Raw genomic sequence first — 24,336 nt, 5'->3', positions numbered from 1 at the left:
TTTCTTGTTGCTTTTCATTTGTAAATTCTAATAATCACTGTCAGCAGGTCAAAAGTGAGCCCTGCTCTTTCCTCATATATTTCTTAATTTAAAAAGCAGCTCTTGCCATGCAGCTCCCCATACACAAGATTATTGACTTTAATCTCTGGTGATTTGTATAATGGTGTTTGGATGTGGATAAGTGGACCTGTGGACTACACTGGCACTTCAACTAACAAAGATTTTCATTATCAATAAATATTTGATGAATTAATTCATCGCTATCTGAAAAATGTTTATAAAATGTCAGAAAATAATGAAAAATACGACTGTGCTACCTGTCCCTGCCATCCAATCCGTCTGTTGAGAGCTGAAACCTCTCTCTTCTATGTAAATGTAAGAAATGAAGAAATGAAGAAAGCTCAAACTCACCTCTGCTTGAGGTGGATGCTCAAATACAGCAGCCCTAAGGAGTACAAGAACACATGATTAATGGTGCTGACTGATTAATTTGTTCATTATTTACTGCAGTGTTTTTAAATTTAATTACAGAAACATTTTACAGAGAATTTGGTTCTGCCATCCCTACTAATCAACAACTGTGCAAACAGAACAGCCACTAAGTGCATCATGTGATGGTATTGTTTAGTCAGCAACAGCGTGACACTGACAGCATGTAAATAACAAGCTGTATTTAACCTTTAATCAACAAAAGTTTCACTTCACTAAGAAGAGCAGCACCCTGCACACGCAGTCAATGCTGACACCGTCCCACCAGATGGCGGTAGTGAGCACTGAGGCCATTCTGAGTTGATAGAAAAAAAAATACACAAACAACCACAAGAAACCCACAAAACCAAGATGGCGGTGCAAGAGACAGCATCTCAACTGTCCATGGCTCTCAAAGTCCAAGAATATCCCACCCTGAAGGTAAACAAAAACTGAAACTGGCACATATGAATAGCCTGACGATTCGGACGGCTCCAAAACGCACAATGTGTTTGATGGTATTTGGAAAAAGGGGATTATTAGTTCATCTGATAGCGAGAGCAGCGAGCCTGACAGGGAGGCTAATGTTAGCTGCAGTAGCTCCTCCAGGCAGCAGCGTCCACTAACTGCCGTTACCTGAACGCTGAACGCGTCCCAACGGTCACATTGATCGATAAATACCAATAACTGCTGGCGAGTACGCTGGCTGTCTACTACCGTAATGGGCTCGTATTATTAACGCCAGGTGTGTCGAGGGCCTCAAAGCTGTTAGCTTAAGTGTAAACCATATTTTTTTATTTATTTATTAATTTTTTAAAACAAAATAATCTTAACAGGAGTTTATGACACGTGAGTTAACGGTACACACCTAGGTTAGCTAACGTGGCGTTAATGGAACGTTAGCATTCATTGTGTGTGTGTGTGTGAGAGAACGTTAACGACTTTAACCGTTGGACATTTAACCGTTGGACATTTAACCGTTGGACATTTAACCGTTGGGCATTTAACCGTTGGTTACGTTAAATGGTGATATGAACGTCGTAATAAACATAACCACTGACACAGCCTGTGAACGTGGTGGCTCATCCCCTCAAACAACAAGGCACGGCGTCCAAGAAATGGCTGGCAGGCGTGATTGGCCTGCTAGCTAGTCTTGCTGTTTGTAAAACCAGCATTAGCCGTCTCTGTCGGCGCAAAAGACGAACAGCCTACCGGATACGTAACGTCGAGCATGCAAATTGTAGCTGGCTGGAAGATGGAGCGGTTGAAACCACCGGGGGAGAGCCCGTAACGCTACGCTGTCAGACAGACAATCAGCCCTGCGAGTTAGCGCAGTGTCATCAGATTGCTGCTGCCTCTCTGCACTTCAAAATGGCCAGCGAGAGAAATCACAGGCTGCTGCTGCTGCCGCCGCACACACACACTGTTCTCCATTCTACATAACGTTACTGCGACACCACAGCTAAAAGACGAGCTGGAACAAGTCCGGGCTGCTTCCCGTGTTCAGCCCGTCTGAGAGAGCAGGAGATAGCGTCGTCATTTAAAGCACGCTTGTGAGTAGCTATGTATTGACAGCTTTTCGTGTGGTAACTAATGATACATGATGTTGCCATGATGAATATAACGTGGCATTTGGCGTTGTTGGCGATGTTAATGCGTTTCTGTGTTCAGAGAGCATGGCTGTGGTTTGTGTGGTGTGTGTGTGTGGTGTGTGTGTGTGTGTGCGGGGGGGGGGGTATGTCTGTCTTTGCTTGGATGCTGCAGTAAGGATGATGGGCACCATTTTAAGACAGGAGTGATGGTTATAATTGGTATCAAATGGGAGTCTACAGCTGGGGGAGAGCACTGCTGATTGCATTTGGAGTTATATGTGGAGCTATACTGAGTAGAATTATAATGACACAGACACTGAGGGATACCATCAAAATACAGTACGTGTTGGATATCATGTCCTTGGGGATGGTTTTGGCCATTTTCAGTCAGATCAGTCTAAGATTTACACCAGCATTCTTAAATGAAATGGTAGCCCTAATATATTTTCTCATTTATGTCGGTAAATGCTTTGTGACCATGACCAAAATCCAAATTTTGACCAGTGGTTTTAATACATAATACATATAAACCTCAATGCTGAAAATACAGGCCCATTGCAGTCCAATTAAATTGTAATGCTGCATAATTAAGTTGGTCTGTATTCAAGGTAAGTCAAAATAATCATTCAGACTAGTCTCTTTTAATGATTATAGTTATTCTGATTAACATTAATGTGCAGTGTTTGGAGGGGGACTGTGGATGTCTCTTGCAATGAGACACCTCCCAACAAATCAACCACCACAGCATAAATGTATTCATGACTGAATTACATGTCAACTGTCAACTAAATCATAGTTGTATGGAAAAGAATAATACCATGCATATGATCTAGTAGCATATTCAAAAAGGGAAATATTTCTGTTGTCTCAAAATGCGTAAGAGCAAAATGTGTTACTAAATAACTTTTAAAGAGCCACATTATGTTAGTTTTTTTGTAGGTGTGTTTTCTGTGCACATCTCCTGTTAAAAGGAGAGGCAAAAGAACAAAAGTAAAGCAATATATGTTGTAACATAGTGAATCTTATGGAAATGTATTTGAAAAACTGTTTATAGATCAAATACCTAGGTTTCAATGCCTGTTTTGGCTTATCAAGGTGCTACTTCATTTCATGACCCCTAATTAATCTGTTGATCTGTGGCCAAGTGTGTCACTAAAAAAACAAGTCCTGATCTTTATTTAGCTCTCAGAAATAAAAAAAGGCTGGTGACAATGCCTTTTTCCTCTTATACAGTGGCAATACACATTCCTGAGCAGAATAAGCTCTCTATTTCTGTCTAATAATTAGTTTTAAACAAAAAATCCCAAAAGAGCAACACCATTCTTTATTCTATCATCGTGCCACGCATGTATAATTTTCCTCTTTAGTACTGGTGATCTGTGAAATTATCCTGGCTCGAACTTAAAAGAAAATAATCCTCTCAATGGATCAAAATCCTTGTTTTTAGCTCAGAAAAAAAGGAGTCACAATGGTCAATCTGGTTCACAGGTATCTGCAAAGCCATCTTGTATTGTAGTATGAAGGGAGAATGCAATGTACGGTTGATTTTGATCATAGATAATGGTCTTCTTTTATCTTACCAATCTCATAGTTTCAAGCCTCTCTGCGATAAGCATGTGCCTTATGAATGTTCTTCTGTTTTTCATTATACTTTATGTGCCACAACCACTGTAGTATACAGACTGTAGCTCTCTAAACACCCTTTTGAATCTCTTTTGATAGATTACTAAAATCCTAAAAGTAAATAATTTAATTGTTTAATTTTTGTATATGTCACATCACATTTTTAGCCGCCTCTACTACACTAAAATCAGCAAATCAAAGCAAAGAAACTGGCCATAAACTCTCAAATGTGGCAAGGTGAACAATAAAATAATCACTAAATCAGACGCCTTGTTAATAAGAGATTTTCACGGAAAGTATTAGGAATACTTTAAACAGGAATTTGTTAGGATTAAGTGGATCAAGTTGATTTGAGTCGGTATGAATTGGAGATTTTCTCGTAAAATACATTATTACCAACAGAATAATGTGTTAAATTAAATGGACCAATTATCAAATATTCTGTAGATGGCAGTAGGAAGAAAGACAGCATTGTGGGAGTCGGAAAAAGTCGTCATCAGTCTTCTGCTTCTTGCTTTAATTTGTTTCCGTTGAGCAGTTCTTGGACTGGCTGCAGGAATGTGATGAAATTAGGCTGCTAGAAGACAGTTCACAGGCCATCACAGAGCACAATGCTGATAGTGTTAATCTCATTCTAACAGCTGGTGACAGCTTTGAAGGAAACATTAACAGCGGGGGGAAAGATATTTTGTATTAGAAATGGAATTCAAAAATGTTTAATAGTATTTATTTAGGCTGAATGTTCATTTCTAGTCCATGTGATTGTCTGTGTGTGCTCCAGTCCTTATAAAAAAATCTATACAAACAACTTGTTTTTACATGGAGTAACTCAAACACTTTGTACAACACCTATTGTAGCAGAGCTATCTAAACATCCTTCTACCTTTTTCACACTACAAACCTTAATCAGCTAAAAGTAATGTTTATATGCATTTGTTGAACTGTTTGCTGAAGGTGTTTTGTAACGTTGTACTGAGCTGCAAGCTTGCACTTTGCCACAGCTACACCTAAATGCCTGATGCAGCGAGGTAAATGTCCTATTTCATTGTGGTTGTAGGTCCCCTACGAGACTCTGAACAAACGTTTCAGGGCGGCTCAGAAGAACATCGACCGGGAGACAAGTCACGTGACAATGGTTGTTGCGGAGCTGGAGAAGACGTTGAGCAGTTTCCCAGTGGTGGACTCTGTGGTGTCACTGCTGGATGGTGTGGTGGAGAAACTCAGCGCCCTGAAGAGGAAGGTGAGGGATACAGATGTACACATAAACAAACTTTCACGCCACACATCTTCCTCTCTATCAAGGGTCAGTCAGTTGGGGTGGGGGTGGGGAGTAATAGGATAAGAAATACTTTTGCTTTATTAAAGCAATAGTATCAAAAGAGCAATAGAGAAAATTACAAATTTTTTTAAAACTAGTTTTAGTTTCCTCACAGATTTTTTTCAGCAGAGGGGGAAAAGGCTTTTGTTGAACCCCCACTGTACTGCTAGTAGAGTATTTTCAAAGTGGGATATTAGTACTTAAGTAAATGATCCGAGACTTCCTCGACCCTCAGCCTCACTGCACCTGTGGGTTACCAGCCGAGCCTTCTTTAAGAAAGGCGGGCTTGTGGGTAACCTGTGACAGTTTGTCGTGTCAAGTGAGCTTTTCTGTTGTGTGAGGGGTAGTTACATTACTTTAGTCAGCCATAAAGTGTGTAGATGAGTTCAGGTTGCTGTATAATAGTTACTGAAAGGCTGTGTGTTGTGTTTGCTGCCATGGAAAAGAAATATCAAGTCCCTGTTTTTTTACTGCTTTTCACAGTGAAGCATTGTTGTTGTGCTATCGTGCTAGGCTAGTTCTATTTTACAACAGGCACACTGTACAGAGTTTTTATTTTCTCTCCAAAATGTGTTGTGTTACAGTGATAGTCATCTGTGTTAAACACAGTGCGCTGTATATGGTTATGTGGAGGAAACAATGATTTTTGTTTTTGTCAACAAAACTCCTGGGAAGTTTATTTCCTTATAGATCGGCTAAGGACTTGCCGCTAAGTTTTGTTAGAATTTAAAACCTCAGGAAGTTAGTCTGCATACCAAGAGAAAGAAAGAAAATTCTATTTGGGTTAGATGTTGAAAGTTTCCCATCAGCATTGTTTTTCAATAATTCTTTCACAGTGTACGCTGAAATGCCAAGAAACCCCAAAACAATCTCTTCCTCACATTTCTCTTTTGGTTTAATTACGGTTGACAAACAAGAAATGGTTGTATTACACTTACTGTTGACTAATACAACCAATTACCCTCTGGGCTTTATCACAGTTCTTTTGCCTCTGACTTTGTGTTTTCCTCAAAACAAATTTCACAATAGATTTTCAGATGGTGACTCTTGTACAAAGTAGTGATTACATAATAGACAATCAGACACAACAGAAAGTTGGCTGAACATGGCTGGAAAGTGCAACTACGCCAACAATCATGTCTGTGCTTTAAGCTTTGGAAGTCCTTTTCAAAATATGGCCTAGAGGATGGAGATGTTAAAAAAAAAATATATATATATATTATTTCTATTTTAACCCATTGGGAAGCTCTGGGCGAGACAAATACTTTTTTTTTTCTTTGAGAATATATAAAATACTGTAAATTTAGAAAAAGTTTATATTCGCCCAGTTCTTAGTAGTTTAAAAAAATGCAAGCACTGGTATTGGCCGTGTTACTTACAGCACCAGCACAATCTCATCCACAAACAAGATCTCCTTTCAGGTAGAGCCAACTGTTAAAAGCCACATTAGTCACTACTGTGGACAAAGGCTCCTTATTGTGTCTGTGGTTTCTTTATAATGGTATAACTGTGGTATGTTTGTCAGCCGCTGAATGCTGCCTGACTGGTTCTCTCATCAAGCCTTTCTTAAATGACCGAAAACAAGTGATCAAAACACACTTCTCCGGTTCTTTTGTCCGCTGTTCCTACACTGGATTCATAGTGTGGTAGGCTAGGTAGGTCATGCTAGACACTACACTGATTAATTAGCCCCCCCCCCCCAACAAATATCTTAATCTGGTCCAGCAAGGGTAGAGAAAAGCAGTCCAAAACTCCGGAATAAAATTAGAAAGTGAGAGTTTTGTTCAAGGTCCATAACCTTTATGTTTATGACACCCAACTTACCTCCCTCACATAAGTAATATAGAGAACAGGAAGCAGCTGTGTAGTCGGGCTTTATTGTGAGGGCTCAGATTTTAATGTCAGTTTGATATTTCTTCCTGTTCAAACATGAGCTTTGTTACATATTATAAATATAATCAGTCTGGTTAATTTTCTCAAAAATAATTCCTTTAAATAAGAAAACGTGAGCTCTCTCTTTTAGGAAATACAACAATGCAAATTGTTTCGATACATTGAAGTTACAAGAGGCACGGGAATTGAATTCCCATCAGTCTGAACTATATCTGTTTTTATCCGATGCATATTCAGCTTTTTTAAATATCTTTATTGTTCTTGTGTATGTGTGTGACCTGTAGGCTGCCGAGTCCATCCAAGCAGAAGACGAAAGTGCCAAGCTATGTAAGCGCCGCATCGAGCACTTGAAGGAGCACAGCAGCGACCAGCCGGCCTCAGTCAACCTGTGGAAGAAGAAACGCATGGACCGCATGATGGTGGAGCATCTGCTGCGCTGCGGTTATTACAACACAGCTGTTAAACTGGCCAGACAGAGCGGTATAGAGGTAAATGTCTGTGTGTGAGTGATCTGCTTTGTCTCAAGGTCATTCAGACTCTGGATTTTGTCGGCAAAACTAAAAGACTATTTTATTCACCACTGTGATTTACTTTCGTTTTTGTTGTTGTTTTTTTTCCTTTCTTTTCTATTAATACATCCGCTCTCCTGTATTCTTAGGATCTGGTGAACATTGAGATGTTCCTCACAGCTAAGGAGGTGGAGGAGTCTCTGGAGAGGCAGGAGACGGCCACTTGCCTAGCCTGGTGCCATGACAATAAATCCCGCCTCCGCAAGATGAAGGTAGTTCATTTACAAGAGTCAAATTTTACCTCGTTAATCAGAGAGCTTTAAGTTGAGGCATGAAAAACAGAACGAATGCTACATAGGTTTAAGTCAACCATATCAAGCAAGCAGAAGTTTGTGCACAAATGCTTATTGGTTCTGCATTTTCCATATTTCTGCTCTTTTAAAACAAGCATCAGGAGTGTAACAGACTCAGAAAACAGACCTGTTGGGATTTAATTATTCGTCCTGGGTGTTTTGCCCTTCTGTCAGTGGAGGCAAGTTAAAGTGTTAATCCTTAGATGATCCTATTAAACCAGAAAGCGTTCAGTAGAGCGCAGACCTCTGCTGAGAACTTGATAATCTTCCCAGTTAGCTGTTACTTTGACAGGTAACCTTGTATTGTATACATGACTGAATATTCATATGTTAAGTCCAAGTCTGGGATGCTGGCAATTAGGAAACGTCTTTGATTTTCAGTAGTTGTGAAATTTGGTTTGGTCTAGCTCCAGCTCAATGCCAAATGCAGGTACATTTTAGTTCCAACTGATCTCCTCTCTACAAGCCATGGCGGCAGATATCTGAGTTTTTACTGTTCCAGAAATGCATTTGGATGATAAAATATTGAAAGATAGCTTGAGAATCTATCAGCACTGCAGGAGTTGCATTAAAGATATCTGTTCGCTTGCTCTGAAGCTTCATGAAGGGTAACACTCACTTACTTGCTTTAAACCTACTGGCATCTTTTGTCTGTTTCTTTGGCAGAGTTGTCTTGAGTTCAGTCTGAGAATCCAGGAGTTCATTGAGCTCATCAGACAAAACAAACGCATGGATGCAGTCAGGTACTGGACATAAAACCACAACTACCACACACACATATTTATACCTTAAATCCCTTGCACTTACGTAGCTTTTTCCCTCATTTTAACCATTTTTGAAGTCACTAAAACATATATCACGCACTGATCTTGTTTGTATATGTCTCTGTGTACGTCAGACATGCAAGGAAGCATTTCAGCCAAGCAGAAGGTGGACAGCTGGATGAGGTTCGGCAGGTGATGGGCATGCTGGCCTTCCCATCAGATACACATATCTCCCCATACAAGGTAAAATCTACATCTGTGGTCTTTCCTATTGTAAATATGTAAGTATATTAAATCATGTTTGTTCAGACATATTTCACCCACAGACAACCACACATATATATATATATTTTTTTTTTAAATTTGTATTCCTCCTTTATTTTAAAGACATATTTCAAAACAATTGCAGGTATATTTCTCTAGTAGCTCAGTCTCTAGTTTTTTAAAAACACCAAAGAGGAGAGCCTCACTTTAGTTTGTAAATTATTCCTCATAATAGGTGCATGAATAGCAAAGGCTGCTTTCTCCCCATTCAGTCCTATACCTCGACCAATATTATGGTATACTCATCTGGGTTTCTACGATTTGGAAAGTAATTCACACAAAACTTAACACAACTGGCATAAACTTATTTTATTAAAAGCAGTACACCACTAAAATAATTGCAAGTTTGGGACTTTATCAAGTAGAGAAGTGCTATAGCGACAGACCAGCCACTAGAGGGCCTCTGTTGTCTTCTAATAAAATCAACTCTATTCCCTCTTGTGCTACTTTTAAACTTGTCCTTGGGTAGCTGCTTTCAGTAGCAGTGTTGATATTTTGAATTTTCACCTCCACTTAAAAATCCTCTGAGAGACTGAGCTGCAACGTGGCACCACAATGACTGCTTTATCTAAAAAAAGCGTTGAGCTTTAAGTAAAGAAGAAGGGACAAGTCAAACTAGTGCAACAACATTTTTGCCAGCTTCTTGTGCCGGTATGACAGAAGCAAAACTAAGAAGCCCTGTCCTCTGCCAACATGTTTGTAAGGCTGTATGTGGAAACATAGGGCTTGGTCCACAGTAGCCATGCAGCAGACTTTCTCTCTGTGTAAACATTGCACGTGTGCCAGATGCAGCCATCACACGCCAAAGAGGCACAAGCTGCTCAGGTGGCCTATGTGAACGAGCCATTACTAGTGAAAACATTCTCCCTACAGACTCAGCTGTGTTTAGTAACCAGAGAGCTGTTAAACACAGTTTGCTCAAAAGAAACAAACAACCCAAAGCCTTGGTATACTAATCTTGTTTAATTTAAGAGCCCAAAATCATACACTACCCTGATGCTGCTATTTCCAGAGGTTTAGTGAAACAACCTCTTAAGGGCAACACACACTGGCAGGCCTCAATGTGTGTCACAATTTGCTCCTGGGATTGGAACATCCTGGCTACAATATTATTACTTGGCTACTGTTTGTATGGCATGTCTGGTGTGTGTGGCACAACAGTATCTAACAGTGCTGGTATGTATTGCGGTTTAAGCCGCCTCAGCGAACACAGTGTGGTCAAAAATGTTAGGGGAGTAAACATAGTTTGTGTCGGAATGAAAATAGCATGTTGGACAAGGGTTGAGTGACACTGGTCTGCACCTCCGCTCTATGTGCATTCTCAAAATTAGAAATGACTGAGTCTGAGGTCTGTCTGGAAATGGCTTCTGGTGTTAAACTTTCTCTTCTGTCTGTCAGGATCTTTTGGATCCAGCCCGCTGGAAGATGCTGATCCAGCAATTCCGATATGACAACTACAGGCTGCACCAGCTAGGAAACAACTCTGTCTTCACTATCACCCTACAGGCTGGTCTGTCTGCCATCAAGACACCGTATCCTACCATACCTTATTCCCAATAATAAGTTGCTTCTGCAGTTTAGAGTCCATCTCTAAAGCATTTTAAAGATGCAAATAAACCGTTTTTGTTGTTAATTTATTTTCATTGACATATTATATCACATTGCAAAAGACAATTGTGAAAATGTACATAAGATTTACAGTAAAAACACAATGAAGGGAGTGTTCCTGTCTCTCAGTGTGATTTGTATGTGGCTACAATGAGTTTAGGTCTTTCAAATGTTGTGTTGCTCACATGTAACTTTTTCTCCTCTTTCTTCTCTTCGCTCTTACTATCTAATTGAATTGGTTATACTACCGAATAAGCTTTAAGCATGTGGATTATCCTTTCCATGGATGCTATCTGATGAGAGACTCATAATAACCAAATCATTTCAGAGACATACATTTTGGTCCTTAACCTCCATGCCCATTCCAGTCAGTGCTACAAGGAGGACGGTACCTCTAAGAACCCAGACTGCCCAGTGTGCAGTAAATCCCTCAACAAGTTAGCCCAGCCGCTACCCATGGCCCACTGCGCCAACTCCAGACTAGTCTGTAAGATCTCTGGGGAGGTTATGAATGAAAACAACCCTCCAATGATGCTTCCTAATGGATACGTCTACGGCTACAACGTGAGTACACAGCAATATTAACTCCAGCAAAGAGTACTCAGACTATGAGCTAAAGCGATTTGTGAAAGCACTTTAATATGCAATATGGAAACAAGAAAAACAATAATGCTTATTTTTCTGATTTACTTTCCTCTGCTTATTATCTCTTCCAGTCTCTTCTGTCCATCCGCCAAGATGACAAAGTGGTGTGTCCTAGAACCAAAGAAGTCTTCAACTTCTCTCAGGCTGAGAAAGTCTACATCATGTGATCACTCAGATTAACCTGAGTATCAACATGATCAAATAAGGCCCGTCATTCATCACCTCTGACCTGGCCTACTCAGAGAGCCACCTGTGGAGCTGTGATCCAGTGCCCTTCTCCCCCCCCCCATCAGACACACCCAACTTTTTCCACAACAACCCCCCCCAATACATGATCGGCTCAAGTTTTCCAGTTCCACCAACCCCCTCTGGTTTTATCACACAGACACTGGACTCCCCTCCTTTCAGACTGTTTTAGATGTGGCTAGATAATAAGAAGTTGTTTGATCTGATCCATTCAAGCACATGGACTATCAGCGTTGTCATTATTTTAAAGGCCCTCACTCTGAACATTAGAGACTACAGAAAAGGACTGAGGGGGTGAAACACTGCTAGGTAGATATTTGATTTTACTACAACAAATAAAAACTTGTTGAGGTTACTTTGACTTTCTCCTTTCACTAGTGGTGTTCCTTTGTTATATAACATGTGACAGGACTGTGTTAACTCAACTCTATTAACCAGATTAACACATTTGAGAGATTTTGGGCATTTTTTCAAAAACAAACATGGCTGGCTTTCTGATCACGTGGTAGCATCTCATTCTGTGATGCATGCTGTTGACATCCTGTGTCTTCTAGCCATGTTTTTTGGGGGGATATATGTTAAATGTCTCCTTTAACTGCCTATACTCTTTTGCATTTCATCCCCCCCTTGACTGTGAAACTGGAGCCTGATTTGGTGCCACCGTAGGCTCCTTTTCAAATGTAAATATTAGATGGGAATTGATCATCCTCATGTATAAAGTCAAGGGTTTTGGGACAAGTGATGACAACGAAGATTAATCTTCTACCAAGATTGCTGTGTGAACTGAACAGGTCTTTCCTTGGCTGTTTTAACCTGCTATAGCCCACAGTATCCTCAAGTTAACTGGTTGTTCAGTACAACTTCTCATTTCTGAAGAAGTTAGTGTGGTAATATTAATTATGGTCTATTTACTACCATAATGAAATTTACACAATATTCAGACAAGACAACCATCTCTTGATGTTTTGGTTTTTTTTTTATTATTAAACACATTGTCTTCCTTTTTTGTGCGTGAGATTTGCCATTTTCAATTCTCTTAAACCAATTTCTCACTTTTTTCTTCTTCAGCTAAGAGTACATTTCAGTGAACTATATAATGGGTGATTTTAGTTTGTTTAGCATTGCCCAAATAGTTTTAATTTCATAATGATTTCTCCAACAATGAACAAGACAATAAAAAGGACTGTGCTGATATTTTTTATAGTCTTGTATCTGCGTATGTTAAAGCTGCTTACAGCACTAACGCTGTAAAGGTATACCAACTGCTTCAACATTACACATAGCTCCATGCACATGCCCACCTTCATTTGAAAAATGCATTAAAAGGCAGGATCAAAACCTAAACTAGGCTGTAAGTTGAACCGTCCTGCTTTTTTTTGCAAACTCAGAAGGAATTACTTTAGGTTACCTGAAAACAAGACTCATCCCCATCTAGGACTTTGATAACCTACTGTAGATGATGGATGGACTGTGATCAGAACAAGATGGACACAAATCTGGAAAGTTGACTTCAATGACAACTAATGCACAAATAAACCGTAAATTGTGACGACTTTAAGTTTTATGTTCTACATGATCTGGCAGTCTTTTCTTCCATTTGCTGTTTATTGACAAACCAAAAGTTGCCTCATTTGTGTCCATAAATGATTTAGAGCTGTATGTGTAAAGACACAGATTGTCCTGTGTGTTTGTGTTGGTAGAATAGATAACAAGGGATTGTTTCATGAGCAATATGTCTCATAAAGATTTCGGTGTACTTTGATTTCAGTGTTTCTTTATTTGCAATGTCTACCTTGCTCTGTGGGCTCTAAAAGCAGCATTACCATAAGCTCTGGTAGGTGTTACTTGGTCAAACGATTCATTTCAATTCTGTTGACATGGAAATGCAACCAAGTGTCGTGTCTTTCACCTGAAACTACATCTCCATGGTCTGAGGGGGCATTATTCAGTGTAGGCATTTTTTGGTCTAGCAGTGAAAAACATGCTTACAGATGTTAATGTACTGTACTGTACATGACTGATCTGTAAAGTGGATTTCATGGAAATACGTGACTGAGATAAAAACTAGGCAAATTTGGCGGTACATTTAGCCTTGTGGTCTTTCATTGGTCTTTCCAAAAGACAAAATCTATAAAACTAAATCTTAATTTTCTGATCAAGGTGCCAATTAAGTTTCACTCCAAAGACAATGAACGGGCCCCCAGCAAGGCTGCTGTGTGTGCTCTTACATGAAAGTGGAGGTTTTTGGGGGGCTACTATTACAGCTACTATTTTTATTCTTAATTATTCTGTAATCATTTGTTCAATTCAACGATTGATTAAGTCTATAATAGTGAAAAATACACATTGCTAGTTTTCTTAACCTATTATTATCCTAATATTATTAATTTACCCAACAGCACAAAACCCCAAAATATTCAACTTTAAAAGTGGATTATTTAGGTAATCCTCAGATTAGAATTTAGCCAAAAAAGCCAAAAATGATTCAATGATTATCAACATTTAAAAAGATAACCGTCTTATCGCTTGACTACTCAATTGTTTAAATGAATGAGAATATGCTTCATTTCAAACACCAGAGTTTGTTTCACCTTTCACTGACTGCTATAAACTTTGAATCTACTTCAATTGAAACATTTAACCCAGTCCACTAATGGCCCCTATAGTCTTCCTGCACACAAACCATGCTGTTGTGGCTGATCATTTAGATGCAGGTTATTTTTCTGTCAAAACTCCTGATATCAACACCCAAGTCGCAATACCTTTCATACAATCCTTAGGCCCAACTTTTAAACTTTATTCACACAGTATGCCACATTTCATTTCTGGTTGAGAATGTGGTTTTGGTTAAAACCCGCGTACCCATTGTGGCTCCATTCAGAAGCTTGTTAACTCGGTCTTATAGCTTGTGAGCTTCAATTCAGGACAAATCAGAATACAGTAACATGAGAGTGTAGAGTATTATGATACTGGTAAAAATGTAGCTTTTATTTTTCGCCTTGCGTATAAATATCAGAACTGTATTTAATCGATGCCTTTTGATACCATGTGGCAACAAAATGGCCCTGCCCCGACGATACTGCGGATCATCACTGAAAACCTTATTTGTATATATACATTATATAATATATAATTTATAGATATTTAGTAACGTAAACTGTTGTGTTTTAAATGTCGTTTCTACGTTTTAAGCATAGTTTTTAAGCAGAATATCGATTGTCTTTTGTGCGACAGAAGAGCAGTGGACCGGAAGAGGTGTTCCTGTTTTTGAAGCTCGTCTGTCGTCACAGGCCGTCCGGTATAAATACAGCTGCGTTCGTCCCCCTCCACCATCTTGAGATCTGCGCACTGTGCAAGTCGTTCAACTCAGCTCGCTATTTTTCAAAAATGTCTGACCAGCTTTGTAAACTTTTTGTCGGTGGGTTAAATGTGGACACCGACGACGATGGCCTGCGCAAGCATTTCGAGCAGTACGGTACGCTCACCGACTGCGTTGTCGTCGTGAACAAGCAGCTGCAGCGGTCCCGCTGTTTCGGCTTTGTAACCTACTCCACACCAGAGGAGGCCGACGCAGCAATGGCGGCTAGGCCGCACACCGTCGACGGCAACGCGGTCGAGGTGAAGCGGGCTGTGGCGAGAGAAGACGCCAACAAACCAGAGGCCCTCGCAAAGGTGAAGAAAATATTCGTCGGAGGCCTGAAAGACGACATCGAAGAGGACCATCTCACCGATTACTTTTCTCAGTACGGTCAAATCGAGAAGGCCGAAGTCATCTCCGAGAAGGAGACCGGAAAGAAGAGGGGATTCGGCTTTGTTTACTTCACCGATCACGACGCAGCCGACAAGGCGGTCGTAGTGAAGTTCCACACCGTCAATGGACACAAAGTTGAAGTGAAGAAAGCCCTGACCAAGCAGGAGATGCAGGCGGCCAACAGGAGCGGCATGCCGCCGAGAGGCAGACCAGGTAGAGGCATGAGGGGAAATCAAAATGGCTACGGCAGCAGGGACTACGGCGGAAACTACAACTACGGAAATGGCGGAGGCTACAACTGTGGCGGCTACGGAGGTTACGGCGGCGGTCCATATGGGGGTGGCTATGGAGACCAGGGAAGCGGCTATGGCGGTGGAAACGGCTACAATGAGTTTGGCAGCGGCTATGGCCAGCATTCTTCAGGTTACGGCCCCATGAAAGGACCACCCTTCGGCGGACAGAGGAGCGCAGCGCCCTACACCAGAGGAGGAGGCGGCGGCGGCGGTGGCGGCGGCTACCCGAGGGGGGGCTACGGCGGCGGCTACTAAATGAGACTGCACAATGGAGAATCGACCACCCCACCCCCCAGCCATAATTTACCTCCAGCCGGGATTTGGACGCTCAACTCAAATTCAGTAACGGGGCGTCTGCCGTGAAACCCAACTACGGCAGAGATACGGACACAGAGATCCCCCTAATCATAATGAAGACCTCAAAAACCCAAACAGGTAGGAAGGTCACTTCCCAGAAAACCTGATAATAACGAGCAGCGGTTGTTGCCGTTCAACTAGGACACACAAAAATGAAGAATAAAACACAGTGATCCCTTTTTTTATTATGTATCCACGCCGACGGCGTGTAGTTGTCGTTTAGAGTATTATTTTTTATTTGCGTTCACTCGGTTCAATTTCGATGTAGGATTGTTTTGCTGACAAGTTCTGATTTATCTTAATATTTGCATTTTTAAGCAATTAGATTTTGTTTTCTGGAGTAAATTTAGTGTAATTTCAATGTATGAGGATGAGAAAGCATGTTTTGTGGTTTTGGATTTCATAGCTGTCTGATAACATCAATTTTGTATAATTATTTACTTGGCTCATTCAGCAAAGGCGGAACGTGATACTGCAGGATCCAGTTTCCTTGTTTCCTTCCCAACATTGTACTCAAACTCTCCTCACGCATAGTAATAGTTTCTAAATATTGTTCATTTTTCATTACCTGTAGCAATATCTAATGTATATTGTATACTTTTCATGTCTGGAGAACAAAACCTACTGTTAAAACACCTTGGTATGCTTATGTATGTTCATTTTAAATAAAACGTTATACCACTTAGCTTAGTTATTTTACTTATTTAACCAGGCTTCCTCAAGTTCATCCACAGGTTTTATAAGTGACACCATCTTGTCATCTTTAGTTACATGGCATCTTTCCCAGTTTATTCCCTTAAACTCAGGTGGGTGAAATTGTCACAGAATGATTGTAGTCTACCCACAGCCAATGCATGTAGGCTTTGTAGGGTTTGACCTTGTTTTTAAAGTTATGTGCTTTTTCCTTTTTTTTTTTAGAATATATTTATATTTTTGCTAATATTACTTTCTATTATACTTATACATTTTTCTTTTTACATATTTGAATACATATCAATATGTGGACATGGGGGGCTCTGATATTTATCTTTGATTATTCCTACATTTAGGTGTTCTTACTCGTATTCCAGTAGGCTATCCCAGCCAAAATAGCCTTAGCAGTTTGTTTTAGGCTACATCAGGACCCTGTTGATTACCTGGGGTCGATTGTGATAGGAGTCTGAAATATCTCTTTAGGATATCCACATCCAGCAAACTAGGTATGTAAATCAACCTGTCTTCACTATGTGTTGGTCAACCATGTATGGAATATCTTAATGAGATGGTGCACAAGTGTGCCATTATTTAATCTTAAACAACTTAACTGACACTTTAATCATAGCTCAATGCGTCTTTATATAGCTAATCTTAAAATACAAACAAAGGTGGTTTACTTAATTTGGCTTTACTTTAAGTGGGTGGAGGGGGCCCAAATTTTGTTCCACCATTTAAAAAGTGAAATAATGGAACAAGTAAATTGGTGTCTCATCCAGAAAACCTTGTTCTGCCCAGTTTCTCACTCTGTTTCTCTCCCATCTCCTCCAGGTTGCTACGGTAACCTGGGTAACATCACCCCGAACACGATGGGGTGTGTCTCTCCACGCCAACGGGGGGACCGGAGAGTGGTTGTGGCTTCTCCCCCTCAGGTGAAGTCACTTTTCACAAAGGATTCCCCAGTGTGGTCTAAATGCATTTTAAAGAGTCTTAATTGGTTTTAATCCTTTTTTTTGGGGTTTTAAAATTCAGGAGACTTTTGATAACACAGTGCCCCAGTGCAAACACAAGTGCTCTTTTACCAGTGACCAGCACTGGACCTGTGATATCGGACTGAACCAGGATAGTGGCTTCCAGTCTTTGCCCCGTGGCAGCTTAAAATGAAACCTTGTCCGTGTCACCTCTCATACAGGTTAGGGTCTTTGTGTCGACATGAGTGATTGTTGGGTTAATGAAAAATGTGATTAAAAATCTATTTACATCATCTTGTGACCTCTCAGATTTATTTAAATTCACCGACTGAAGTACTGGTGATGACCTGGGAGAATAGTTTGCACTTTGGGCACTGTGGTTTTCAAAGTACAATAAATATTTGAATTATAATGTTTGTCTTGTGTTTTTAATAGTGTACAGGTTTTCCTTTTTGATTTTATAAATTCCATAAAGGTAGTGTATAAGCTTGGCATACAATATGGTTCCATTTCCCCAATTCAGCATTACCTGAGGTAAACTTGCTTGGTGTAGCCATTGTGCCACTTCAGTCTGAGTGATAATTATGGATGTTTATCATTCTACCTGTGGCCCAAAAATTCAATATAACAGAGCTTGGGGAATTATTGTGCAATTGTATTGATGAGCATTTGTCTGCAGACTTTCAAGACGAGGAGCAATGGTGGGAAGTCACATGCTTCTACTGTCATGCATACTTAAACAGGAAGTAGAAGCATGATGTGCACGTTGCTTATTCAATTCCTACTTAAACTGCAGGTCACCTTCCGAGACCTCCAGTGTGTGACCTTTGGGAGGAAATTTCTTTGTACATTGATGAACTCTGCCTTAATATTCCGTCTGTTACTTTTACCATGAAACGAGATGGAAAATGGCAAACTGTTATCCTATTGAATTTTGACTGTTTTCTGAAGGTCTGTTGGCCGACAGGCTCTATGCAGTAAGTAACCAAGAAGTGAATGCAGTTCAGTATCTGCATTTGGACCCCCCCCCAAGCTTAATGTGCAGTGCCTGTAAATTATGAATTGCTAATAGGGGGGAAAGCTGCAAAATGAACAGACTGTGAATACATGTCCTGAACATGTGCCTGAAATTTGAATTAAACAGGCTCTGGGTGTGAATAAAGACCCAGACCTTTTTGTCAATTTGACTGTTTAGGTCTTCAAGTCTGCTTTCAGAAATGCCGATCAATACCTAAATAGAAAATACATTATTGTTAATGAGATCTGTGTTTAATTAGGTCAGTGTGGGGTTTTATTGGTAAACATAAAGGGCCAATGCTTGAAGAAGTCTAATGAGCTGGAGTAACCATGAGAGATTAACAAACTCTTGATTGATGAGCAAACAATACATCTGACAGTATTAACGTGTTTCCAGATGTAGCAGTGGTGCCTTTGAGTTTAAGGACATAGCCACTGCAATTGGGCATTTCTATAACTTAACCCTGTCTAATGTACTGTGACAAGTGAGGAGACCCAGTGTGACACAAGTGTGTGTGTGTGTGTTGAAGTGATGCTAGACATGGCGATGGGAGTGTATATATGACTTTTGTTCTCTTACCCTTATAGGATAATGGTGCTTTCTGATCATCCCGTAGGAAAAGGAAACATCTGTTATGTTGGTCGTGCTTTTTATGAATATACAATAAATATATATATTTTTATACACCAACAGACTTGTTATGTTACTTCTTTACATCGAGGATAGTTTGGTTGCATGTTTCCCCAGGTCACACCTGTCACCTGATGTCAAATATAAGGTTGTGGACTGATGGTCACACTGATCATTTCAGACGTACGGTTTGCAGAGGTGGTGAGAACGAAGATCATTCTGATCTGATTACATTTTCAGGTCTTTGGAGTACTTTAATGTGTCAAATTCAAGGCTTTAAATTCTTTTTGCTGGCATAGGCTTGGAGGTTTCATGTAAACAAACAAAGGTTGTTTACATACAGCACCACCAAAAACCTATATCCTGCATTGTTTATATTCATGAGACACTTTAAAGTGCTGTTTCTCTATTGCTAGATGTAAAACAAATAACTTGATGACCCAGTTTAACAATTGGATGGTTTCCCAAAAACCAATACTGCAGTGTTCCTGGTGACAGGGAAATGGCCATCTGAAGCTAATACAGCTGATACTGGCTGAAAACATGAGCATGCATGTGATAAGTTTCATTTACTGTGAAAAGACTGACTTCAGCTAACTTAGACCATTGAGATGTGTGCCATTTTTGTACAGAGGTAAAAATCCCCTAAGTGGGTCACTGCTGCTCATCAAAAATAACTAATTTGTAGTTGGCTCAGTATGTTAGTGCTTCCTATATTTTTGCTACTGTGAACATTTTGCCCCTCTATCCTGAAAGAAGGATCCTCCTCTTCCCTCTTCCATGTTTTCCCTGTTAAACTGGTTTTTGGGGGAGATTTTCCTTATGTGAAGTACAGGTCTAAGGATAGAGGGGGTATGTTGTACAGACTGTGAAGCTTCTTGAGGCAGATTTTGTGATATTCAGCTCTATAAACAGGATTAACTTGGCTTCTCACAGCAATATAATTTAAATGTAGTTGACACAGTAAAATAACTGCTTTTCATTAGTCAGAAGTACAAATCTGAGATGTCAAGCATTAGTCAGTCTTATCAACTCACACTGAACACAAGATTTGAGGAGATGGCTGTTATGACCACAGCCACATCAAACACATACAGCAGTACCAAGAGTTAAAATGTGTAAGGAACAAAAAAAAAAACTGGGTCACGATTGTTCATAGAAATGTATGAATAATTTGTTGTTGGCTCATTGTGTTGTTGATGCATTTTATATGTTTGCTATGGGTTCAAGATGAGTGTGATCTCCCCCCCAGTCTGAAACCATAAATAAATAGCTAGAGGAATTTATGTTAAATGTTTAAGAAATGTGAAAATTGGTAGGCAACACACACAACCTGCATATATCAGAAATTCTGATTGGTTTTCTGAATTTTAAATAAGTTAATGTTTCAAGGGCTACTTCAAGTCCGAGTCTAAAAAGCGGCATGTGGTTGTGTTCAGAGTCCTAATCCAGACAGATGCCGATTTCTGGTGTATTAAAAGAACATAAGGACTTTACATAATTGAAAGCCTGCAGGTTGTTATATTTAAATAGATGTGATCTATACGGTGCAGGTGTATTCAGCGGTTGTACCGAAGTACCAACGGCATGAGCTGAAGTGAATCAATCGGGGTATAGCTTTATTAATGTGCTTTGTACTGTACTAGAGCAAAACCAACGATCACAAAGGTTGAAATCCACGCTTCCCTTTCTCCTCAGAAATTGAATTTAAGATTTTCGACACCACTTGAAGGCAGCATCAACGTGACCGCCCGCCAGCCAATGCGAGTGAGGATTTTTTCAAGACGACCAATCAGCGATAAATACGTCCTACGAAAGCAAGTGAGTCAAACGGCCCGCCCTGACGTTGTTCATTGAAGAAGAAGGACGGTCTCAGCATACCGTCCTCGGAACAAATTCGATCATGTCGACTAAACTGACCAAGCTTTTTGTTGGAGGACTGAATGTGGAGACCACATCCGACGGCGTCCGCAAGTATTTCGAACAGTATGGGACGCTCGACGACTGCGTTGTGGTCATGAACCCTCATCTCGGACGGTCCCGCTGTTTCGGCTTTATCACCTACTCAACGCCGGAGGAGGCCGACGCAGCAATGGCGGCTAACCCACATGTCGTCGAAGGCCACGACGTGGAGCTGAAGAGAGCCATAGCACGGGAGGATGCTAACAACCCGGAAATCCTCTCCAATGTAAAGAAAATCTTCGTCGGCGGTGTGAAAGACCACATCGAGGCGGACAACCTGACCGAGTACTTCTCCCAGTTCGGCGTGGTGGAGAAGGCCGAGATCATCTCTGACAAGCAGACGGGCAGAAAGAGAGGCTTCGGCTTTGTCTTCTTCGAGGACACCGACTCCGCCACAAAAGCGGTGCTGACCAAATACCACACCATCAACGGAAACAAGGTGGAGGTGAAGAAAGCAATGACCAAGCAGGAGATGTCCACCGGTGGCCGGGGAGGAAGAGGTCGAGGAAGAGGGATGAACAACTATGGCGGCGGAAGAGGAGGTGGCAGCTACGGAGGAGGCTACGGCGGCAATTACGGAGGCAGCTACGGCTATGGCGGGGGTTACAACGGTGGTGGTGGCGGCGGCGGAGGAGGAGGCTACGGGGGGTACGGTGGGGGATACGACGAGTACGACAGCCAGATGGGGGGTGGGTACAGTAATGGTGACTTTGGGGACGGCTACGGAGAGCAGCACTCAAATTATGGTGCAGTGAAGGGGGGCAACTATTCCTACAGGAGCGGGGCTCCTTACAACAGAGGAGGAGGAGGAGGAGGAGGAGGCGGCGGCGGTGGTGGCTACGGCAGGGGTGGCGGATTCAGCGGTGGCTATTAGTCGCTCCCTACAGGTTTTGAGATGTTCATGGGGAAAATTCGGATTACAACGAACTTGAATTTACACACACACACAAACACACACAACACACACACAACACAAGCCCAGTTGGGGTGAGGGGTCAGTTCAAGGGAGCAGTGCCCATCACCCACTAAGAATGAATGAGACTGTCCTCTGGATCCTGGCTCCCCCCACCCGGACCCCATCTGTCCTCTTACTCCACACATTATGTACTTTACTACTAAGAATGGTGAATTATTGAATTGTACTTTTGTTATGTTGGGGAAAGACTTTCTTTGAACCATTTGTAAAGCCGTAATCAATGTCGGTCACTGCTTCTCAACTCAATTGAGTTTGTTTGTCTTGCAAACCAGCCAGATGTGTCTGTTATTTTTGCATCATGAACTCAGGGTTTTAAGTAAAGTTGGTGGCAGTGTCGGGCAGCATGGGACTCGATTGCTTGAGTTTATTGATCTTAAAACACACGTGACAAAGTATTTTTTGGGGGGGAGAAATGTCACGGACTGTTTGTCAGTTGTAAATTAACGTTTTTTCCACCTTTCCCGTCCCATTACAAGCTTTTGTTTAGATTAAAACCGTTTGAAATACATGTGTTCAGTTCACCCCTATGTTTATTCTGCTTTTATTAAAGTTTTTAATGTTTTGAAAATCTATCTAATCTCGCAGTCTTAATTCAGATGGTGTGTGTGTGTGTTACAATCTACCCTCTTTTCTTTTAAAATGCATGTTATAACCATATAAATCCAGTTCGTGAAGCTACCACCAGGAGGGAGTATTGCCTGTAAATTCCTGTATTTCCAGTTCATCGGCCATTTTATACCGGGAAAGATTTGCTTGGTAGAAGAAGCTGATTGTGTAAAGGCAGTGCGTTTTTAGCTGACCTGGTCCTCTGCTTGCACTTAATTGATCGGAGAACAATTTATATGGAAATCTTTTATTACAATAAACAAATAAGCAAACAACTACTATTCTGTTCATGTGGATGCAGATGGCAGTGTATTAGGTTTTTAATTTATTAAGGTATTTATTTTAAGGTATACAATAGATGTTTGTAAGATTACAGATTATGCAGCTGCATTTCGTAAACTGGTTTCAGTTTACATTTTAAGGTTCACCTTAATAACAAACGACAGGAAACTTGTTTACCTTCATAAACACAAATGAAACCAGTCGGTTGTAATATAATACTTCACTTTGACTCATCAAATATGTGTCCCCTTTCTAAATCTCAGGTCATATCTTTTCTGGCGTTGTTGGGATGTCGAACTGCAGACCATGAATAAAATAAAGGTCTGAATATAGTCATAATACACCATGTTTTAAGGGATATACATTTTATGGTTGCGTTTATATGACTGTGTGGAGAACACTGGCAGAGAGGGGAGGAAACATGAGTTCTCACTCTGACCCTATTTCTGGGTACGAAAACAGTCCAGGCTCTTCTCTGAATCTCTCTGTTAGGAAACGGAGGCTTTTGCAAATAACTTGTATAAACTAACTTTACTCTTTGACTTGAGTACATATTATTACATAAGTTGTGGGTGTTATGACTTCTAAAAAATAAAATTAAGGATTTCTGTGCAGCATGTCATCACACTCCCAGACTTATATTGTCTGATTTATGTTAAACTTCACATATAAAGGCATGAAAACAACATACTCTATACACTGTCAATGCTTGTACATTGTGTTAATGTAACAAAAAGGCCAAATTATCCAAGATGTATCCAAATTTAGACCCCACTTTGTCTCCTGCTGCTTTGTTCTTGGTCTGATGAACTTTTGAAGCTGGGTCTTAAAATCTCAGCAGTGCTTGAACAACAAAACAGAACCACATCATTTAACAAGTATTTTCAGTATAAAACCCGAGAACTTTGCCTGGTCTATGAATGTTTACAGCGCGGTTGTATTGATCTCCCTGTTAGCCTGTCCTCATGATAAAATCCTAGATCCACTTCTCACATCAAGTGGTTGAAAGTCATGTTTGTGAAACAATGAACTGTCTGTTGACATGAATGAAAATTAATCAACAATTACTTTGATGATCAACTTTAACAATTAAGTAATTTCTCCAAACAATAATACAAAATATTGTATCTTTACTGTGAGGTTTTTCTGTGTTAAATCACTGTAACCTGAATATCTTTGGGTTTTGGGCTGTTGGTCACACAAAAACAGACATTTGAAGGCATCATCTTTGGCTGTAGGAATTCAGGAGGTTTCATTAAATAATTGATTGATTGAAATTGATTCTTAAAATAACCATTAGTCGCTGCCATGTTTTATATAAAACAGGTTTACAATAAAAGGAAAATATGCACATTTTAGGAAAATGTATATCGTATGTTTCCATGGTCCCTGGGTTAAAGAACTGAATAAAAAGTGAATAACAGTGTCCCTTATAAACAGGAATTTAAGATATT

General features: G+C 40.4%; 3 protein-coding genes across 7 annotated transcripts; all 3 read left to right on the top strand.

Moving 5' to 3' along the window:
- Positions 1-780: 780 nt before the first annotated feature.
- On the top strand, positions 781-13,105 carry maea (macrophage erythroblast attacher, E3 ubiquitin ligase). Of its 2 annotated transcripts, none has more exons than XM_051419450.1 (9): positions 781-909; positions 4,741-4,923; positions 7,179-7,382; positions 7,553-7,675; positions 8,423-8,499; positions 8,655-8,763; positions 10,243-10,376; positions 10,821-11,016; positions 11,169-13,105. In XM_051419450.1, exons 1-9 carry the CDS (start codon positions 841-843, stop codon positions 11,262-11,264), a joined length of 1,191 nt encoding a protein of 396 aa, XP_051275410.1. In that variant the 5' UTR covers positions 781-840; the 3' UTR covers positions 11,265-13,105. The 2 variants fall into 2 exon arrangements, with proteins under 2 accessions (XP_051275410.1, XP_051275412.1); XM_051419452.1 differs by lacking the exon at positions 781-909 and adding an exon at positions 1,682-2,021.
- Positions 13,106-14,660: 1,555 nt separating this feature from the next.
- Positions 14,661-19,116, top strand: LOC127374310 (heterogeneous nuclear ribonucleoprotein A0-like). 4 transcript variants are annotated; one of them, XM_051419485.1, is made up of 4 exons: positions 14,661-15,822; positions 16,794-16,943; positions 17,269-17,369; positions 19,014-19,116. In XM_051419485.1, exon 1 carries the CDS (start codon positions 14,731-14,733, stop codon positions 15,640-15,642), a length of 912 nt encoding a protein of 303 aa, XP_051275445.1. In that variant the 5' UTR covers positions 14,661-14,730; the 3' UTR covers positions 15,643-15,822; positions 16,794-16,943; positions 17,269-17,369; positions 19,014-19,116. The 4 variants fall into 4 exon arrangements, with proteins under 4 accessions (XP_051275445.1, XP_051275447.1, XP_051275446.1 ...); XM_051419487.1 differs by lacking the exon at positions 16,794-16,943; XM_051419486.1 differs by having other exon boundaries at positions 17,269-19,116.
- LOC127374309 (heterogeneous nuclear ribonucleoprotein A0-like) lies at positions 17,269-22,566 on the top strand. The gene is made up of 2 exons (XM_051419483.1): positions 17,269-17,369; positions 20,755-22,566. The coding sequence occupies exon 2, from the start codon at positions 20,960-20,962 to the stop codon at positions 21,890-21,892; it is 933 nt and encodes a 310-aa protein (XP_051275443.1). The 5' UTR covers positions 17,269-17,369; positions 20,755-20,959; the 3' UTR covers positions 21,893-22,566.
- Positions 22,567-24,336: the final 1,770 nt, after the last annotated feature.

The sequence above is a fragment of the Dicentrarchus labrax genome, unplaced genomic scaffold (assembly GCF_905237075.1).
Source record: "Dicentrarchus labrax unplaced genomic scaffold, dlabrax2021, whole genome shotgun sequence".
Classification (NCBI taxonomy): Eukaryota; Metazoa; Chordata; class Actinopteri; family Moronidae; genus Dicentrarchus; species Dicentrarchus labrax.
Note: the sequence above shows the minus strand (reverse complement) of the source record. Positions and strands in the feature narration are given on the sequence as shown.